The sequence below is a fragment of the Amphiura filiformis genome, chromosome 3 (assembly GCF_039555335.1).
Source record: "Amphiura filiformis chromosome 3, Afil_fr2py, whole genome shotgun sequence".
In the NCBI taxonomy this organism is placed as follows: domain Eukaryota; kingdom Metazoa; phylum Echinodermata; class Ophiuroidea; order Amphilepidida; family Amphiuridae; genus Amphiura; species Amphiura filiformis.
In genome coordinates, this window is record NC_092630.1 from 79,986,919 (window position 1) to 80,007,966 (window position 21,048).

Here is a 21,048-nt window from a genome sequence, read left to right on the forward strand (position 1 = left end):
ATGTTTATAGCAAAACTTCCCATATAACTTGTTGGCAGTTTTGTATTAAACAAGTTCAGGGGCCACAAACATATAAGAGGTTTTTCCTGCCCAACAACTATACCGGTAGCTCAATTTTATAAAACAATTTGAAAAGTTGTACAGCAATATCACATCACACATGATACTGCACTGCTTTAACATCGATGAGAAACAATTGCACTGGGAAATAGCACTGGCTAATTAGGTCTGCTTAGGATGTACTTTACACAATGTGTCACAAAGTGGTATTAGACTGTGACAAGCTGCTGTACTAAATTGTTAACTATTGTTTGCATGTGTTGGCAAATTTGGCAGTGGAAATAAATAAACATACGATTTGTATTTTGATAATGTGGCTAAGATCAAACTGGCCAAAACAAAATAATGACACTATACATGTGTGATACTACTAATTGACATTACAGCTTATTAACAGTCTGGCAATTGAGTTGATATTTTCATAATGAGATGCATCATTTTTTACAACTAATCCAAATGCAATTTATATCTATGCCCAGTTCTTCAGCATCAGGTCACATCTATCATTCATTGGCAACAGAAATCACAGCAGTATCTTTCCTGTTGTTGATGTGCCTACTATTATACTATGAAATTATATATTAAGGAATTAAACATTATATATTTCCCTTATATCCTTCTGCAGCATACTGAGCACACAGAAAGAGACCTATAGTCTGTCTTTACTGAAGTTGAGATCAATGCCATGTTGGATTTTGCAGTGGCATTTTTGAATAGCGCACGCTATCTTAATCCTGCAGGGCATATGCGTATGCCTAGAAGGGTGATTTATCTGTATGCTGGCAATGTAACTGCATAAATGCACTGATTTGAATCTGCCGCTACAAAATCCAACATGGCGTTACTCTCAACATGAGACGAGACACACTATAGAACATAAAGGTAAAATAAGACATGCCATTTTGCTAGGTTAAACTGGCTTTATACCAAAATAAAAATACACTTTCTTAGCATGTTTATTCAAGGCAAGATATGGGAAGTTCATGGATGATGTATCATTTAAGCAACTCATCATACTGGATGGATCATCTTTAGCTTGAGATGATTGTCCAATGCATTTGTAAATAGTGTTCAGAATTAGTGAATTTCATTTAGAAGAAACGTGAAGCAGGGATGGAAATTAACTTTCCTTTTGCCACTTAGCAGCCGGGTGAGCAAGTTTTAAGTTACCGGCCCAAAAAGAATTTTACCCATCTTTTGGCGAAACAGACGATGATTTTTTGTTTCTTATAGTATTAAATTGTTTCCATAATTGGTACAGTAAAAATATCTATCCACTTCAGCTAATCTGTCGTTCAAATCCACTTCAGCAAATCTACAGCTCAAATACACTTCAGCTAATTTGTCACAGAACTAAGCAAGCCCTGTACAATCAGGATAACGATTACATTTTGTCACCTGATATACCTCCCCCCCCCCCAAAAAAAATAGAGCAAGTCATATTTGGAAGTTTGTATTCTACTGACAGATCATTCACAAACCAGGATTTCAGTTTAGCATGCTGTATTATGTTCAATTATGCTTATTAGCTTCTTGCTTTAGTTGCTCCTGATACAAACCATTGTGAACACAGCGGGGGCATGCCATAGGAAGGAATCCTTCCCCTTTGCTATACTGGGTAGAGAACACTTCGGCACTGGTTGGTAAAGGCACTGGTAGCTTTCCCATGATGCCTAGCCACTGAGGGATGGTAGTACTCTGGAATGTTTGTCTATCATAATGATGTCCACATGTGAATACTATACAATCCTTCCTCTTGTCACTTTTCTCCTGATCATCCCCATCCAGACCATTATTCACCAAATTAGCAACTTCACTTGCCGATAAACTGATGTATGCTCTTGAATGAAGATCTTTGCGTAGATTGTGCAAGATCTCCTCCCAGAGTTTTTCCTCAGGTACAGAGCTATCTTGATGACTTGTTAGTGAGATACCACCCTCTGGTGGGGTATCTGCAAGACCCATCTGTGCCACTGCTTGTGGACTGGTAGCGGCTCCTTTGACAATGTCAATGTACTCCTGGTGAGGCTTACCTTGAGTGATGTGTTGCATGACAACCTGTGTGATGTCAAGGCAGAGCTGAGAGCTGAATCTATCACAAATCTCTTGTGGTATTAACTGTGTTTCCTTGCCTGAGGTAGACTGGGTCATATCTGGTTTACTGGAGAAGAAATAAACACACATCATTAAGATTGCAATACTTTGCTACTTCCAGGTATGCAAGTAATAGAATATATTTGAATTAAGAAATATGCTGTACCGGCTGTATTATGCCTTGCAACTTTTATTGTATGCTTTTACAACTGTTATTTGGTCATATAATTTGTTTGTTTTATCCCTAGTACATGGTATTTATGCATAAGTTCTAATAGAGGAAGTTCTCAAAGCCATTAATCATATTATACAGAAAGATTAGTACTGTAAGAAACCTATATCAAATCACATTTTTGTATTATATTTTATGAAAGGATAGTTGCCAATCTGTCTCAGGGGACATGGGCAATGGCATGTTGAATCTAGCTATACATCTTGCTTTGTAGCCTTGGGTTGTTCATATAGTAAGATTTGTGTTAACTACTAGCATATTCCCTACCTGAATATCAGCAGACTCAGTGGATATGCCATGAGGGACAAATGCTGCCTGAAAATATCTTCTAATCTCTCCTGACTAAAACTATGTTGATTCCAGAAATTCAGCACCTTGAAAAAGAGAAAGAAATGGAAACATCTTACAAAATAATTACAAAACTGTGGCCTATAGTCAAATTTGAAAGAATGAGACTTTTTCACATGGCCATAAAGAATTCCCAAATTGTTAAATCACTGCTACCAATTACAAAGCAACATACCTGTTTCACAGGTGGTGGTATCTTACTTTCAGTAAGACACATGTGTAATGGTATCAGATGAATATTAGGCCACAATCATAGTCTATAGCCTATATCTACCTCAAGTTACCAGCACTAGCTTTGAAGTGCAGCATGTTCTGTGTTAGCTTAGCGTTACTTGGTGTGTGTACATGCTTTTACATGCGCGATCAACATGCCACATATGTACACACAAGAAAGGATGCTAAGCCAATGCAGCATACGCTGAACTTCAAAGCTAGTGCAGGTGACTCGAGGTAGATATATATAGACTATAGTATAACCATTGTTAGGGAATGATAAAGGAAGAAGTTGATCTCATCTTACCAGTATTATAATAAGTCTTGCTGCTTTCTGTAAGTCATTTTGAGTGATCAAGGAAGTTGATTACATCTTACCTGTATTATAATAAGTCTTGCTGCCTTCTGTAAGTCATTTTCACTCTCACCAAATCTCTCCTGTGTTAACCTGTTATGACACATGAGACAAACATTGCAGCCATCATGTACATTTTATATTATTGTGTAAATAAATGTTCGTAATTATACAGCGCCTTTTACATGTATCAAAGCACTTTACATTTATTCTGCTGTCGTAAAAATAAAATTTGTACCCAGAGTCGTTTAAAATTTGTATCTAGAGTTGAGGATCAGTCAACACACCAATACAGGTTACTGATAGTGTGACTAACTATCCTTATATATATATAATATCCCCAATCTTCCCTCTGCCATGAACACATGGCTGTCAAATGTTGGAATGTAATAATGCACTAATCCATTTTAATTGCTAAGTATGCCTTCCTAGCAAATGCAGGGCTGTACCTTACCATGTGTGGTACTAGTCAGTTGGGCAGGTAATTCTGAATTGACTGTCCCAACAACTAAATGTAGTGGAGGATATGGATATATGTGACACGATCTTGTCCATGGGGGCCAAAGGAGGCATTTTTGAAAATTGAGTTACTGTTATTATTGCATTACACATACAATAAGCTATCATTTACTGAAAACACCAAAGGTCTAGCATACTTGGTTCTAAATTTATGAAGTGTTTGATATCTATTTTCTTATGTATTTTTTTGTTTTTTACTTCACATTTTTACCTTTACCTCAGTTCATATTTGCCGCCTTTGGTCCCTATGGACCAGATTGTGTCACATATACTGTCTCATGCTTATCTAAAATTGTTACCAACCCCATAAGCTCATTGGCTACACAGCCTTGAGAACATGATACAAAAGTAGAATAGTTTGTAATTATAGGCTTCAGTACTGGCACTCAGCAGTTGTTGGTAATGCTAAGAAAGAACAGGGTCAGTCCATATCAAAACAGACTGAGTGTACACCCACCCTCTTGGATTTTGCTCTCCTTTGGCTCAGGGGTACCTTTCATGGATCCCTAGGTGAGGTCACAAGAAAAAAATTCAAATTCCATTTCGTTTGCGAATGGCGGGCAATCAAAGTTTGGCGACCTCGACCAAAATTGGGAATTTAAGGGGTCCAAATAACAAAGTGCTCTCTTTGAGGGCACTTTTTCTTAATTGAATCAGTTGTGATCCTCTTTTTGAATGTGGTCACTCACTGGCTGTGTCTGAAATACCTAATGCCAAAAAAGATAGATTTGAATTTCGTTGGGATTTCAGAGGGGTCAAAATCAGCACTTCGTACTGTTCAATCAAATTATCTTGATTTTGAAGGACCCATGATAATGTCACAGTGCACTTATAGGTCCTAATTATGTTCAGAATGGAATAACCATATGCCAATGTCTATGAGCAATTCAAAAAAGAGAAATTTCTAGACCCCACAGAATTTTAGGCCACCCCTAAAGTGGTTCAGCCACAAATGGCACTTAAAATCGGCAAATTTTGACCCCTAATAACTTTAGGTGTACACCAGATATGAATTTCTAGTCTTTTGCATCTGAAAGAATGTAGTTTAATGTTACTAGGAACATAAGATTTGTTTTGTATTTTTTGTGTTTTAGTATTAAGTTGACGCTTTCCAAAATAGTCATTTTTGCCTAACATACCATGCATACAGGATACGGTACAAAATGCCAATTTTAGTATGATATTTTTTTATATTTTTGATCACTTTATAGCCATTTGTATTATTTATCCTGATATTTCAAGTTGCTCTTGAGTCAAGTAATAAGAAAAACTACTTTCTAATCCTCTGTATGGATTTTTAAGGGGGTCAAAAATGCACTTCCTGGCAACGATGCACATGCAAAGTACAGGTTATGGGGGTCAAATTTTCAGAATGCTTCCAATTATGTCAAGTAATATATCAAATTACTCGTATGGTCATGAGGATTCCAAAAATGTATAGTTTGTTTGTGTCAGACCTTTCAGGAGGGCGCTATGATTTAAAAATGTTCATAGGTCAACGACCTTTTTGAATTCTGACCATAGTTAACAACGTCTGATTTTAGTAATTTTGGTGTCTAATTATATATGTTTTCTTGCATGAGAAATACAACTAAGCAAATTAAAAAACTATACAAGGAACCGATGACCCTCTTTTTGCAATATGTCTGCCAAAAGCGTCCATATTGTAATAAGGAGGTCATTGGTTCCTTGTACAGTTTTTTAAGTTATGTAGTTGTATTTCTCATGCAAGAAAACATAATTAGACACCAAAATCGGACGTTGTTAACTATGTAATAACAGGATAAATAAGACAATGATCAAAAATAGAAAAAGGGTATGTTGAAATTGACATTTTGTACCCATAACCTGTACATTATTACTCAAAAATTGGGATTTTTGGGACCATCAACTTAGTATCAAAACACAAATAATACAAAACAAATCTTATGTTCCTAGTAACATTAGACTACATTCTTTCAGATGCAAAAGACTAAAAATTCATATCTGGTGTACACCTAAAGTTATTAGGTGTCAAAATTTGCCAATTTTAAGCGCCATTTGTGGCTGAACCACTTTAGGGAGGCCTAAAATTCTGTAGGGGGTCTAGAAATTTCTCTTTTTGAATTGCTCATAGACATTGGCACATGGTTAATCCATTCTGAACATAATTAGGACCTATAAGTGCACTGTGACATTATCATGGGTCCTTCAAAATCAAAGATAATTTGATTGAACAGTACGAAGTGCTGATTTTGACCCCCTGAAATCCCAAATTCGAAATTCAAATCAATCTTTTTTGGCATTAGGCATTTCAGACACAGCCAGTGAGTGACCACATTCAAAAAGAGGGTCACAACTGATTTAATTAAGAAGAAAATGCCTCTCAAAGAGAGCGCTTTGTCATTTGGACACTTTAAATTCCCAATTTTGGTCAAGGTCGCCAAACTTAGATGGCCCGCCATTTGGAAACGAAATTGAATTTGAATTTTTTTCTTGTGACCTCACCTAGGGATCCATGAAAGGTACCCCTGAGCCAAAGGAGAGCAAAATCCAAGAGGGTGGGTGTACACTCAATCTGTTTTGATATGGACTGACCCAACAGTGTAAGGAGTGCACAAGACAAACTTTTTCTGGAGGAGTTAGATTAAATACAATGAAAAACAAATAACTCTTACTTGATGTAGTTGTTAATTAACACAGCAGCCTCTTCTGCACATTTCTCTTTGTCATCACTCACAGTAGAGGAAAACTCCCGTAACCGGTAATCAAGAGCTTGTGTGTAATCTAGATCCATTTCACACAGCTCTGCTGCAGCCCTCCAGTTGTTGTGATCAATACATAATTGCAGCACTTTTTGATGGTTGTAGTAGGTGTCTAGTGAGTGTAATGATAGTTGAATACTAGCGTGACTGTAAGGCCTCTTCTGCCCAGAGTCGGTGTTTGGCTGTGCTAGGTCTGGTAAGTTCCAATCAAATGGTATTTCAGCAATACCACCTGTAGTCTGATTATCAAATTTAAAAAACAAGTAAAAGAGGGTTCATATTGGTGATAATTTTTTGTTGCAGTTGTTACAGCAGAATAATTTTCTTATAGCAACACTTTTGATCATACACACATGTATTACTTTTGTTGTATTGTTTTTTCAGTTTTCTTGAAGTCAATACATTGTTTTAAAGGAGTATTTCATGATCCAAGCATCCTCTTTTTATGACATTTTAAAGTAGATATCCACGAAAAAAGCTTATTCCCCAAATTTCAGTTGATTCCGATTTTGCGTTTGCGTGTTATGTTATGGGAACAAAGCACACGCAGAACTATGCCCGGGGAATAGTTACTCTTGCGGGCATAGTCAAAACTATGCCAGCGCCAGGTATATAACACATCATAATTACTAGTACTTACTGATGAGTGTTACAGTCAATAGCACACCATAAATTACTAGTACTTACCGATGAGTCTTCTTGAGGATTGTTTTCCTCATCACTGTCATCAAATGTCAGATCACATATGACTGGTATCTGAGGTAAACCAGGAACCACAGCAGGTGATAATACCGGTCTACTGGATAGGTTGGGTTGTCCCATCTTACGCATCCTAGGGTTAGCATACATTGCACTATGATGACTGGTGTTACCCTTGTCTAATCCAAGCTGAAATGATCAGATTTGAAACAAGACACTAAGTTATTATGTGCAATACTGGTCTACTGGATAGGTTGGGTTGTCCCATCTTACGCATCCTTGGGTTAGCATACATTGCACTATGATGACTGGTGTTACCCTTGTCTAATCCAAGCTGAAATGATCATATATGAAACAAGACACTAAGTTATTATGTGCAATACTGGTCTACTGGATAGGTTGGGTTGTCCCATCTTACGCATCCTTGGGTTAGCATACATTGCACTATGATGACTGGTGTTACCCTTGTCTAATCCAAGCTGAAATGATCATATGTGAAACAAGACACTAAGTTATTATGTGCAATACTGGTCTACTGGATAGGTTGGGTTGTCCCATCTTACGCATCCTTGGGTTAGCATACATTGCACTATGATGACTGGTGTTACCCTTGTCTAATCCAAGCTGAAATGATCATATGTGAAACAAGACACTAAGTTATTATGTGCAATACTGGTCTACTGGATAGGTTGGGTTGTCCCATCTTACGCATCCTTGGGTTAGCATACATTGCACTATGATGACTGGTGTTACCCTTGTCTAATCCAAGCTGAAATGAATATATTTGAAACAAGACACTAATCAGTGAACCTCTATGTTATCCTTAAAGTGCAAACATGATTAAAATATCTAAGATCATGTCACGGTAATTTAATGAAAACATGATGTTTTTGTAAGTTACTATGTGCAATACAAAGATAAAAGAATAAAAGGCTTGTGGATGCAAGCCGCAGGCTACCACAGCTCTGAATATAATAGTCGTGAGACGTAAGTTAAAACTTTCTTATACTATAAAAATATAATATTATACAAGTTATAAGTAGGGTTCCAAAAAGAATATAGGACACATGCTGTAAAGACCATAAGGCCGATAAAATATAGACCCTAATGCCATGTTGGACATTAGTCCTTGAACATGGCAAATGTAAAAAAAAATCTATATCCAGCGATGCCAAGGTCTACTCTTACCTATAAGGTAGGAGTTCTCAAAAAAATATAATATAAATATAGAGATGGGCCACCATAAGAATGTTGACATGTGAATAGTATGCAGTTCTTCTTGTTACAAGTGTTTGCTTTTATTTATTCACTTATTTAATTGTATAAATATGTATGTACAGGGTGTCCCAAAAGTCTCGATACCTTTTTAAACCATTGTATCTTTAAGAAGAAATAGTATACAGAAAATATGAAAACATATTTAGAAAGAGGACATTTGGGCAATTGTTTTGGTACCAAACTTGCTAATACTTGCATGTTGTAGTATGAAGATACGAGCAAATGTTTATCATATTGGAAAATCGCTCTCTCAACCGGAGAAACAAAAACACTTAATTAAATGCAAACGAATTGTCAAATTAACACCCTCTTCTGCATTTGCTCACAATCCTAACAAAGTGACTTGGTAAAGTAATTTTCCTTATCTCAAGGATTTTATAATGTTTTGATTGAGTTGATACCCCTATCATATCTGAATTGTCACATTGAAACTCCCCTTTTCATGCTAAGTCAGAAGACATTATGCATGAATATAGTGCATATGCAAAAATGGTTAATGGGAACAAATCACCAGGAACATTGTCAAATTGAAACACTATTCCCAACAACTTCACATTATCTTTATTTTGTTCTTCCGTAGTTTGGACTTTTTTTTGTTTTGCAAGTAGTCTATTCGGAATATGTTCAAGATGTCCATCATATAAATTCACACACACGGTGAAGTACTGAATGACGCTTCTGCAAGTGTCTCTTTCTAGTTTTCTTATCTCACTCTTTATGTTTTCCTTCAAGTCGGGTATGCTGCGAGGTTTTGTGCTATACACTCGGTCTTTGAGATAACCTCACAGAAAAAAATCAGGTTGACTTAAATCCGGAGAATGAGGTGGCTAAGTTTGATCAGTTTTGAGGAACATGATCTTCTCATGGAAACGATTTTCAAGCCATTGGAGAGTCACTTTGGCTGTGTGTGGAGTCGCACCGTCCTGTTGAAACCATTGTTTTGCTCTGCACCCCCCCCCCCCATTGCATTCAAGCGGTTTGTTTTGCACAGTGCTGACATTTTGTATGCACGAATAAGTGATAAATGGCGTTGTATCAACATGACTTACAATATTCAACAACAAATTCACATTCTTTGGTTTTATGCCGAAACGAAATCGGTCAAACTTACTCAAAAGAAGTTCAATGAACATTATCAACTCACTGGACATGCTCGAGCACCATCAAAATGCTGCATAAAAACATTGTCAACAAATTCTTTAAGACAGGATCAGTACGTGATTCAGTGCGCTATGGACGAGGGAAGACAAGGCGATACACTAAACATTGATAAAGTAAGACGTGCTGTATCAGCAAGCCCAAGAAGATCTGTGAATGTTCAGAAAAGGAATGGCTGCTGTATGGTACTACGCGTTATGTGCCTATACATTCATCTAACATTATTTTTAAGTAGGAGGCACAAAAGGGTACCAAAACAATTGCCCAAGTGTCTTCTTTTCAAATTTTTTGTATACCATTTCTTCTTAAAGATACGAAGGTTTAAAAAGGTATCGAGACTTTTGGGACACCCTGTATTTGGAATATAATATACAAGTCATATGAATACTGCCACCCCTCCCTTATTGAGAGATATTTTGTTACCTGTCCAAACTCTGGTGATCCCCAGGTGAGCACCTGTCCTTGATATGTGACACCAACAGAGAACTCCATACCTGCTGATGCAAGAGCTACTGGCTGCTTAGCAGAATACGTTATTAAGGTTGCACTTTTCTGTCAAATAAAGAAATGATATATTGACAATATTTAACTACAACTCTGATGAATATATTCAATTAAATACATTATAAACAGAAACATCCCCTTAGAACTACAACACAAAATTTGTGCATCAAAAAGATTTTAAACAGAAATAGAAGAAGCAGCTAATTGTGTGCTGCATATATATGTTGATACCTTGTTGTTTCAACACACCAATAGTGCTTTTGTGGCAACCCTTTATGAAAGGAGATGCCATTTCCAAAGTTGCTCTTAAGATAATTCAGTATATAACATACACTACATAAGTGATTCTGGATGACTGTGCAAAACAAAATGAGTAACTTAGGGATCTGAATCTTTATCGTTCAAATGATCAGCCGAACTGCCAACTAATAAGGTATCACTTGTGAAGATCTGATGCATTTGAGATTTGTCATTTCAAAAATGTTTTTGTGCGCAATTTGTACCTATATTATACTTGTTTTTGACTTAATACTCAGTAGTCAGAGAGGAATTGTGAAAAACTGTGAAGTCATCACAAGAGTAGATATCGCCAGTGACCACAGAATGGTGAGAGCCTGCATTCACATCAGCAGAAAGTTAGCCAGACTTAAATTCATCAAGAGCCAGAAAAAGAAGAAATTTAACTTGCTTAAACTAAGAGAAAGGAAGGAAGAATTTCAAATCCAATTGCAAAATAGATTTCATATCTTGGAAGATGAACATCTCAACATAGATGACAGATGCAGCCTGATAACAAACATCATCTTAGAAGAGGCAGCATCTGTAGCACCTCCAAGTAAAAGCTCCAAACAGAAGACAGAGGAGGATATTGAAATCGATCAATTGAACTCAAAAAGAAAGCAACTCAGGGAAAAAGATAACAAGTCAGCAAGAGAGAAACAAGAGCTATATAGAAAGTCATGCGAAACATGACACACAAGCCGACCTGTTAATGGGTCAAGTTTGAGCAAGTTAGAAATTTGACCTTTGACCCCTAAACTTTGACCTTTGGGGTCATAAATATTTTAACATGTTTAGAATGTTGTAAGAATAATTCCTGTTGAATTTGAGCTCGATTGGACCAATTTCGAAATTTGACCTTTGACCCCTATAACTTGACCCCTGGGTCACGGATGGGGTCAACTGCTCTTGCATTGTGCTTAGGATGTCATAAGAAATATTCCTGGTGAATTTCAGCTTAATCGAACTTATACATGGATTTTGATTTTTTAAATTTTGATTGACCTTTTGACCCCCTTAATGACCTTTGACCTCAATGAAAAAAAAACCTTATGTACACCGACAAAATGCATTGTTCCAATTTTAATTTAAAAATTCTAACATGTTTAGTTCTCGAGATAAAAATTCTTGAAGTTATTCAGCTAAAAACAGGAAGTGACCCCTTAATGACCTTTTGACCCCCAAATAAAAATACCATGCATACATCAGGGAACACTGATTCATGTATGATGGTTATATTATTCTGGTCTGTTTATCTTTTGAGATAAAATTTTTTTGAACATTTTTGATAATTTTGGTTTTTGACCGGAAGTAATCCCTTAATGACCTTTGACCCCAAAACTGTAGGCATCCTAAAGACCCTGGCTAGTAGCGATGCATGTGTGCTAATGGCGACTCTCTGCTATGTAATTTGTAAAGACAGTGATTTTTTGAATATTTCTTAGACTTTGACCAGAAATCTGTTTACAAGTTTTGAGCACTGGTTAACATTGATTCATATGCATGAGTCACATGATCATTGCATGTAATTTGTAGAAGGAGTAGCATTTTTTGTGAAATCAACATTTTTGGCCATAAGGTCAAGGTCAAAGGTCAAAGCCAGGTCAAAGTCAAATGGATGGTTTGGTCTTACACCACATTTCGCCATAATATATTCTAGAAACGCTTGCTGTTGGAATAAGAAAAATTTTAATTGTAATTATTGCACAGGTCACGGCGACCCTGTGACCTTTCCGGAAAAAAGCCGAGTGGCAGGTTTTTCAAATAAATATTTTCTGTGTAAAAACTGTACCATCAGATAGGTAATGGATAATATGAATATTAACTGTACATCTATCACAACAATTTTTGATAACAACTTGCGTCACAATTGATCTAGTATAGAAGGTAGAGAATTTATTTCAATCTTATATACGCCATTTTTTGTGTGGAATTAAGTGAAAATTAATTCTGTAAAAACTGTAATTTTTTAATGTAATTTTCACATTAGACCCGACAAAAAGATTACCGCTTTTGTTGTTATGATAATCTAATCTTTTGATTTTGTAAATAAAATTAGGGTCTAATGTGGATTTAGGATGCAAACTGGAACAATCCAATGCCTTGTCAAAATCATTTGCTTCAAAATGGAGTTCGGATGCACTTCAGTAATACAACTTCCGCCACTCAAGGGAAACCACATGCACAGCAGAGCACATGGCCGATATCAAAATCGATTTTATGTATTGTGTATGTAGGCCTATTCATAGGACCTCGTATTAATTGTCTCTATGCGCTTGAGAATTCAACAATATAAATAATGGTAGCTTTATTATAATACACATTAATGTTTTAAGCAGATAAAATTCCAAAATATGATGCAGTAATGAAGTTGCGATTTATTAATATTATAGGTATACATTTTCACGATGACACTATCAAGTTCTTCGTGGTCGAGCGGTCTAAGGCGCTGGACGTATGGTATACGTGATACTAGCCAAAGCCGTGAGTTCGAATCCCGCCTCTGCCAAACTTTAAAAGAATTAAAATTAAAATTTTACTTTTTAAAAATGTCATATTGGGGAAATGTGACTGGGAGAATTTATGTATGGCGTGGAGTGGTGTGGTTTGGTCTAGCCCAGTGGTCATATGGCTCAAGTATGGTTGAAATCTGTCAAAGCATAAGAGAGCTAGGGCGAAACGTGGCAAGTCACGCAAAATGTCACGAGTTGCCAGAAGAAAGAATTGGAAGAAGACAGAACAAGCCGACGTTCGTTGTTGGCTTGTAAGTAGAATATGCTGAACTTGTTAAAACAACCAGAAAGAAACGAAGACAGAGAAATAGGAAGAGGAAGGAGAAACTAATTCAAAACATACTGGAAATGGGAAAAGGTCCCAAAGAAATAAATAAAAAAAGTTGAAAGAAGGTCAGAATCCAAAAACTGCGCAAAAAAGATGGTTCACCAACTTCAAATAGGGAGGAAATCCTCAAAATATGTTCAGACTTCTATCAAGAACTATACAATTCACACACAGAGGCCAAGAGCCAAGAAGCCAAAATAACATCACCAGAAAACTCAGAATTACCAGACATCACATTTCGTGAAGTAGAAACAGCAATCAAGGAGATGAAGAAAACAAGGCACCAGGACTAGATGAGATAACAAAGGATATTCTCGAGGAGGGAGGAAGTGAAGTAATAACCCATCTAGCAAAACTGTTTAACCAAATCATCATCAAAAATGCATCCCACAATCTTGGAAGGAAGCAAAAATCATTCTTCTTCACAAGAAGGGAGACAAAGCAGACATCAAGAATTACAGACCCATTAGTCTTCTCTCACATCTGTACAAAATTTTCACAAAAATTCTTCAAAATAGACTACAGAAAGAAAGAACTGGATGAACATCAACCACGAGAGCAGGCAGGTTTTAGAGAAGGTTTCTCAACCATGGACCACCTACTTGCAATAAACCAACTCATAGAAAAGTCAAACGAATACCAACTTGACTTATGTATTGGATTCATTGATTACGAGAAAGCATTTGATTGCGTAGAACATCAGGATCTCTTCCAAGCACTGAGAGAAATAGGAATAAATGAAGGGTATGTTTGTATTCTGGAGGATATATTCACAGATGCAACATCTCAAATCCATCTGGATACTGACGTTTCTAAAATTGTTAAGATATCCAGAGGAGTTAGACAAGGAGATACGTTGTCACCAAAGATATTCACTGCAGCTATGGAGGCTATCTTCAAAAACTACCTTTGGATGAAAGAGGAATCAATGTTGATGGAGAAAAATTAACAGACCTCCGATTTGCAGATGACGTTGCCCTTACTACCTCAACAGTGGAGGATATGGAAATACAACTTAATGACTTGAACAAAGAAAGCAAGAAGGTGGGATTGAAAATGCACAAAGGAAAAACAAAATATATGACAAATATGGCAACAGATAAAAAGATCGTTATTGAAGATCAGGAAATTGAAAGAGTTGAGGAGTATAAATATCTGGGCCAAACACTGAGGTTAAAGGATTGTTTGAAGGAATAAATATTGAGAAGGATAAAAGCAGGATGGAGTTGCTTTGGAAGACATAAAGAAATCTTATGCAACAAAAATATACCCATGTCACTCAGAAGGAAAGTATATAATCAATATGTCCTTCCAACAATGACGTATGGCTCTGAAACATGGTCATTAACTAAATACTTAGAAACTAAACTACAATCCGGTCAAAGAACAATGGAACGGCAAATGTTAAACATCTCACTGCGAGACAGAGTAAGGTGCTCGACCATCAGACAGCTGACCGGTGTTGCAGACATTTTGAGAAAAATCAAACAATCAAAATGGAGATGGGCTGGACATGTTGCCAGAAGAAATGATAACAGATGGACAAAGAGATTGTTACAATAGCAACCACGAATGGGCAAAAGAAGAAGAAGTAGACAGAAGAGGAGGTGGAGAGATGATATAACATCATATATTGGTACAACATGGGCAAGAGTAGCATTAGATAGAAAGGTATGGAGTGATCCTGAGGAGGGCTGCATCCAACAGTGGATTGACATAGCCTAGATAGATAGATATACTTATTTGTGTCAACTTTTAGTACATTTATTGACAGTAAGATGAAGACAGAGATAGTTTTACTGAGGGATTAACCAACAACACCCGCAGCATCAAGCAAGAAATCCTTTACTTGATTGACTGAGAATATGTATCACCTAATCAACTCTACTGAATATTCACTGTCATTTCTACCCCAGCTAAGCAGCTCACCCTTCACGGTTAACAGCATTTGATTATAACTACAAAACTACTCACTTGATCCACTCTATTTGAGTGTCCCAGTTGTCCACTGTCATTTCTACCCCAGCTAAACAGCTCTCCCTTCATGGTTAACAGCAAATGATGATTACATGAACAAATCACCTGCAAAAGATGTATTACAGAATTGGATGGTTACAGATACATAAAAACTATTGTATTGTAAACAAATAAAGAGTACTGTATATTGATATCAAAATATATGCCATATTCTAGATTACAGCTGATCACAGATCTTAGACAAGATCTTATAAAAGTTAGGGCAACTCCCATTACCCAATTATCAGGGACATAATAATTATGATCATCAAATTGATCATAGTCGGACAATGACCACACTCTATACCCTGGCCACATGCATGGATTATTCTGCACCCCGTTTCATATGATAGGATGCTAAACTATCGACTGGAATCTATGGAAGGCAACAAGTAGCTAATTAAGGTTCATATATTTAAAATTGCTTAATTATCTCAAAGATGTATGTGACCAATTGTCAATTATACAATGTTTTGTATACTTTTGGTGGCAATATTTTGTTTGTTGTTTTTGAATAATACTATGACAGAAAATAAATAAAAATGTAAACAAATGCCATGCAAATACTATGTGTAAATGAAATTATCTATGGCTCACCTGTTCTATAGTACAATATATTTCACAGTCCATCTCTGATGGTGATAGATACATTTTATCATCTCCAGGGAGTTCCCCAACGAATGTCCTACTCCTACCCCTGCCATGGAATTCCCTACCACCACTTGTGTTTGCTGTGTGACCAGCCCTTCTCTTGCGGGAGTTCTGCAGGGCCTGTCTTAGTTCTAGAGGACTGCGACCCCAGATATACACTCTCTGAGGAGAGGCTGTTACTGCTATCTGTTAGTAGATAAACGTTAAATACAAGATAATGTCAACAAACAGCGTAGATAGAATAATCAAAATCTGAAATATTTGTGTACTGTATTGAACATTTGTATTAGTTTTGGCAAAAATAGTTTAACTACAGGGTGTCCTCAAAGACTCTTTCCCATTTTAAACTGTCATATCTTTCACCAGGCTTGACATAGGGAAAATCAAGATACATATTTGGAAAGAAAACACTTGAACAATTATTCTGATACAGAATTGATATGAACTTCCTCTTCATTGAAAAGTATTGGCACCATTTCCAAATAACTGGATATTTGGTATTTCATAAAGTTTGGATGTCCTCTTGAAACCAAGGGGACAAACTTCCAGATATTCATGTCAACAATATTTGCAAGGAGGTTTACCAATTTTTCTTCTTAATTCTGAACTTTTAAAGTGCATGTTCTATTATGCATCTAAGAAGACACAACCCAAATGCTATACTTACACTATTGAAGTACCCACATCCAAATGTCACTACTCTCTCATGGCTAATCCCATTCACAAGTTGAGGTACTGAACTCTTGTTACTACTGCCTGAGCCAAGCTGACCAAATGCTGATGAGCCAAACATGTAGAGTTGTCCCTCGCTAGAAAGCGCCCCACTGTGGCAATACCCTGCGCTAATGAATGTTACTTTGACTGCATCTAGGCTGGTAATATGTCTTGGGTGTAACTGGTCTTCTATTGTACCAAGGCCTAGCTGACCATGAACACCCCAGCCCCAACTGTATACTCTGTTGGCAAGAAAAGTATGAAGAATAATGTACACAAATTTTTACTACAGTAACTCTATTTATAGATTCACAAGATAATGTATGGGGCTATCAACATTCAATTAAAAAAAGGCATCATGAAAAAAACAAAAAGCAATATAATAAATGTGCAGTGTTGGTTAAGAGTTGCATATCTTTACCTTATTTGGTCAAGTGTGAGTGCTACACACTGCACTATTTATGCAAAGACCTTTCGCACTGGCCGACTGATTGCGTAAAAAGAACTAGGTCAAGTCTGCATTACGCGATGCTACACAGATTGATCAGCAAACGAGGTACTGATGTGATTCAATAAGCCAATCAGAACCCGATTTCAGGTTTACGCCGTAAAAGGCGCCAAATCGGACCATGCAAAAGGTCTTTGCAAATAGGTGAACATGAATAGCAGCAGAAGTCTTGCCTATTGAGACTTCTACTACAATGGCTTGTCCTCACTGAGTCACGTATCTTAAATTCCATCTTATTTAAATGCAAATGTATGATCCCATGCACATGTTTTGTCAGTAGCAGTAAAGCCAAGAAAGCCTTAACCCAATAGCTGATATTGATCAGAGAGTGACTTACCTTTGATCCTGTGTGAGTGCTAGCGTATGATATTGTCCACATGCTATAGCAGCAGTAGACCTGCCTATCAAGCCTTCTACTATAACTGGTCTTGTTCTAGTCACAGTATCACCACAACCCAATTGACCACAATGGTTTGAACCCCAAGAATACACCTGCACAAAATGGGTAAGAACATTGATAGGTTATCCACAGCTCTAAGTCAAACAGCTTTACATTTAAATATCATTGCCAAATCTTCACACTGATTGTACTGGCATTTAAAAGTATTTGACAATGTACTTCCTACAGTCATCTGTTGAGGTTTTATAAACAATTCAATTTTGAAGATGACCCTACCTTTCCTTGATCTCCTAGGGCCACAGTATGTTCTTTGCCACATGCTACAGCTATAACACGTATCTTATGCATGTGTAATGTCTCTACTCTGAATGGTGCTGCTCTACCATCAGCCGGGATTATATCACCATGACCCAACCTGTATTCACAAAGGAAAAAACCAAGATAGAAACAAGAAGGAAATAAGTGAAAACATTGCATTGATCAATACATTACAGTTGTGATTGGGGCTGCTTTTTGACACTTGCCAGTCAGATCAACAATTCTAAAAAGTTGCTAACGTGACATGACAGCGAAATACTCCCATCGCAATATTCAAACAGTACATATACCAACCTTCCATTATGTGCTCTTCCCCATGTAAACACATCGCCACCAGCACCTATCACTGCTACATGGTTCTGTCCACAATCTACTACCTTCCTTTGTTGTGTCAATCTTGTACTTGCTATATCCTCACCATCAGATGAGTTGATATGACCTGATGCAGGCCAATCCAAGCCTGGAATGTCATGGGCTTGAGGATCATCACTGTAATTTAAAAAGTAACAACACACTTGTTATAAAATTGGTTTCAGCACTGCACTGCATAGAACTGAACCCTGGGCCACAGTGCTGAGAAGAGAGTGCATCAACCACCACACCAACCCATCCCAATTAGCAGATAGAATATCAATTTCCATTATGACTGCAGATGCAGATACTTGGCTATTCGCAACAGTTGGATATTCACACGTAAAATGATAACATTATTTAGATTCAGACTCCTACGCCACATGTGACTTGATCTAGATTCCAGTGTGTGAGAATGTCATGAAGTCAAACAAGACCATCTATGTTCAAATGAAGTCATTTTGTGTGATGTCATCCAAGTTGCCAACTAAACGATTCAAAGACATTTATATCACAAGAGCCAACCTGTTAATGTGGAAGCAGCTCCATTAAAGCACTCTCAGTCTGCATTGTTTCAATTGTAGTACAGAATCTTAAACAAAATATTCACTTTTTTTATGTTCAGTCTTGTGTCAGTTTAGAATTAGATTCTACAACTCACTTTTGGTTCTCTCCTAGTTTGTGGTTCAATATCAGTAGAACTTTCAAGAAGAATTCCACCAGTGCAGTTGGTTTGGGATACACTTGGTTTGGATCCTGTAATAATTAAGACATGAATGTTGTCATTTTTATTAGTTCAGAACAATGAGTTTTGCTATCATTTGTTACAGTATCTGACTCCCATTAGTACTCTAGTGTATTTGCAACTGTAATATCCTTGCACATTAATTAAGTTGTCAGTGTAATATCCAAAACTCCCAGGTACTTTAGCAATGGGTACTTTGAGTATTACATTGTTAAAGAACACTAAATTCAGTACAAACATTAGTGCTCTTATCATTCATTCATTTATATTTTATTTCATATGTATAATTACCATTATAAGGTAAATCTATTTAGCTCTTGTGACATTATCATAGAATCTGTGTTAATATATTTATAGTTTATGTGATTTACTGTTGACTGTAATGTAAAATAGTAAGAATAAAACATTGTAACCCTTCCTACTTACCAAGTTATCACTGCTGTAACTATCCACCGAAAAGAAAGAGCTTGACGAAAGTGTTCTGTATGTAAATAGAAGATTAATATTGTTACTTGTATCTTGAATATGAAATATAAATACACACAACATGACTGATGTATAGGCCCACTTGGTTATTATTCAACATCTTTCATACATCTCATGTACTGATCGTCATAATGAAATTACAAAATATTTCTGTAATAAACCGCTGATATGAAATGTTGATTTCTTACAAGACGACACTAAAACAAGTCAAATTGGATTACATTACAACACAATTCAGCATGTTGTTATTGTTACATAATATTGTTACACTGAAAAACTTCAATGAAAAACTTTGTGTGATAAGGAACACAATTGTTCAGTGGCAACTCTTGGTCCATGCTGTGTTTAAAAAGTATATAAAATGTAAGCTTCAAATTAATATCACAGCGAAGAAGAATTTAAGATATCCTGCTTGCTAATTACCTTGCCCTAGATTTACTGTAAGCTGATGCCACTTTACTCAATAAAGGTTTGATGATATCCTTGGATGGATCAAACAGCCAAGCTAATTTCATCAATGATTTGGGTTCCAGATCCTCCAGGCATCTGCTCATAGACTCCATATAACGAAAGGCAAGTTCAGGCTGTGGATATCAATATTAACAATTGTAATTGTTTTGAACTTGAACAAAACACCATCTACGTAACTTTAAACAATAGTAGTCCTTTAGGCGTTAGCTTTGACACAATCTGGTCCATGGGGGCCAAAGGAGGCATTTTTGAAAACTGAGTTACTATAATTATTACATTATACTTGCAATAGGCTTTCATTTACTGAAAACGCCAAAGGCCTAGCATACTTGGTTATAAAGTTATGAAGTTTTTTGATGTCCATTTTCTTATGTATTTTATTGTTTTTTACTCCATATTTTTACCTTTATCTCAGTTTCAAATTTGCCGCCTTTGGCCCCCATGGACCAGATCATGTCACATATGTAGTTGGCGCTGTATCAAGGTGTGTGCATATTTCGCAAAAGTTATGACCTTAATATTAGTAACATTGCGAAGCCTGAATAACTGCTTAATTTTTCAAAAATGTGCATAATTTACAATATCGTACACTTGTGCTACAAGCTCACTGATTTCACATGTAAATGTTATGTTCAAGAATGAAATATTATCTAGGCTTGATGAGATGGTTTACATATGTGACATGATCTGATCCAATTAGCTCAAAGTCGGTTATTTTGGAAATTGATTATTACTATTTATAACTTGCTTACTGATATTAAAATCCCCATATACCTGGTACACTTGTTGCAAACTAATGAGCTTTTTATATATTTTTTAAAAAGAAATACATGTTCCATTTTCCATTGTCTTATGCATTTTATTGTGATTTGCTCCTTCTTCTTGTCGTTATCTCAATTTTATTATTGAAAACTTTGGTCTGACGGATCAGATCATGTCATAATTTAAGGAACACAATGAGATGTGGGGAGAGCTCTTGTATCTTCTTGACGATGCAGTTTGTAAATTCATATTTAATATCGCAACAACATAGCATAAATACTTCAGTTGAAATTCTTATGCAA

The 21,048-nt window shown here is 36.4% G+C and overlaps 1 protein-coding gene across 1 annotated transcript in view; it reads right to left on the minus strand.

Moving 5' to 3' along the window:
- Positions 1 to 1,528: 1,528 nt before the first annotated feature.
- The window catches only part of LOC140147528 (uncharacterized), a 45,488-nt gene continuing 25,968 nt past the window's right edge, over positions 1,529 to 21,048 (minus strand). Inside the window, 19 exon segments of the mRNA XM_072169310.1 lie at positions 1,529 to 2,221; positions 2,654 to 2,760; positions 3,326 to 3,395; positions 6,479 to 6,804; positions 7,253 to 7,453; positions 7,503 to 7,598; positions 7,648 to 7,743; positions 7,793 to 7,832; positions 7,933 to 8,033; positions 10,124 to 10,252; positions 15,299 to 15,406; positions 15,938 to 16,177; positions 16,659 to 16,947; positions 17,551 to 17,705; positions 17,890 to 18,028; positions 18,226 to 18,420; positions 18,944 to 19,038; positions 19,454 to 19,508; positions 19,937 to 20,097. Coding sequence (XP_072025411.1) covers positions 1,573 to 2,221; positions 2,654 to 2,760; positions 3,326 to 3,395; positions 6,479 to 6,804; positions 7,253 to 7,453; positions 7,503 to 7,598; positions 7,648 to 7,743; positions 7,793 to 7,832; positions 7,933 to 8,033; positions 10,124 to 10,252; positions 15,299 to 15,406; positions 15,938 to 16,177; positions 16,659 to 16,947; positions 17,551 to 17,705; positions 17,890 to 18,028; positions 18,226 to 18,420; positions 18,944 to 19,038; positions 19,454 to 19,508; positions 19,937 to 20,097 — 3,252 coding nt within the window. The 3' untranslated portion in view covers positions 1,529 to 1,572.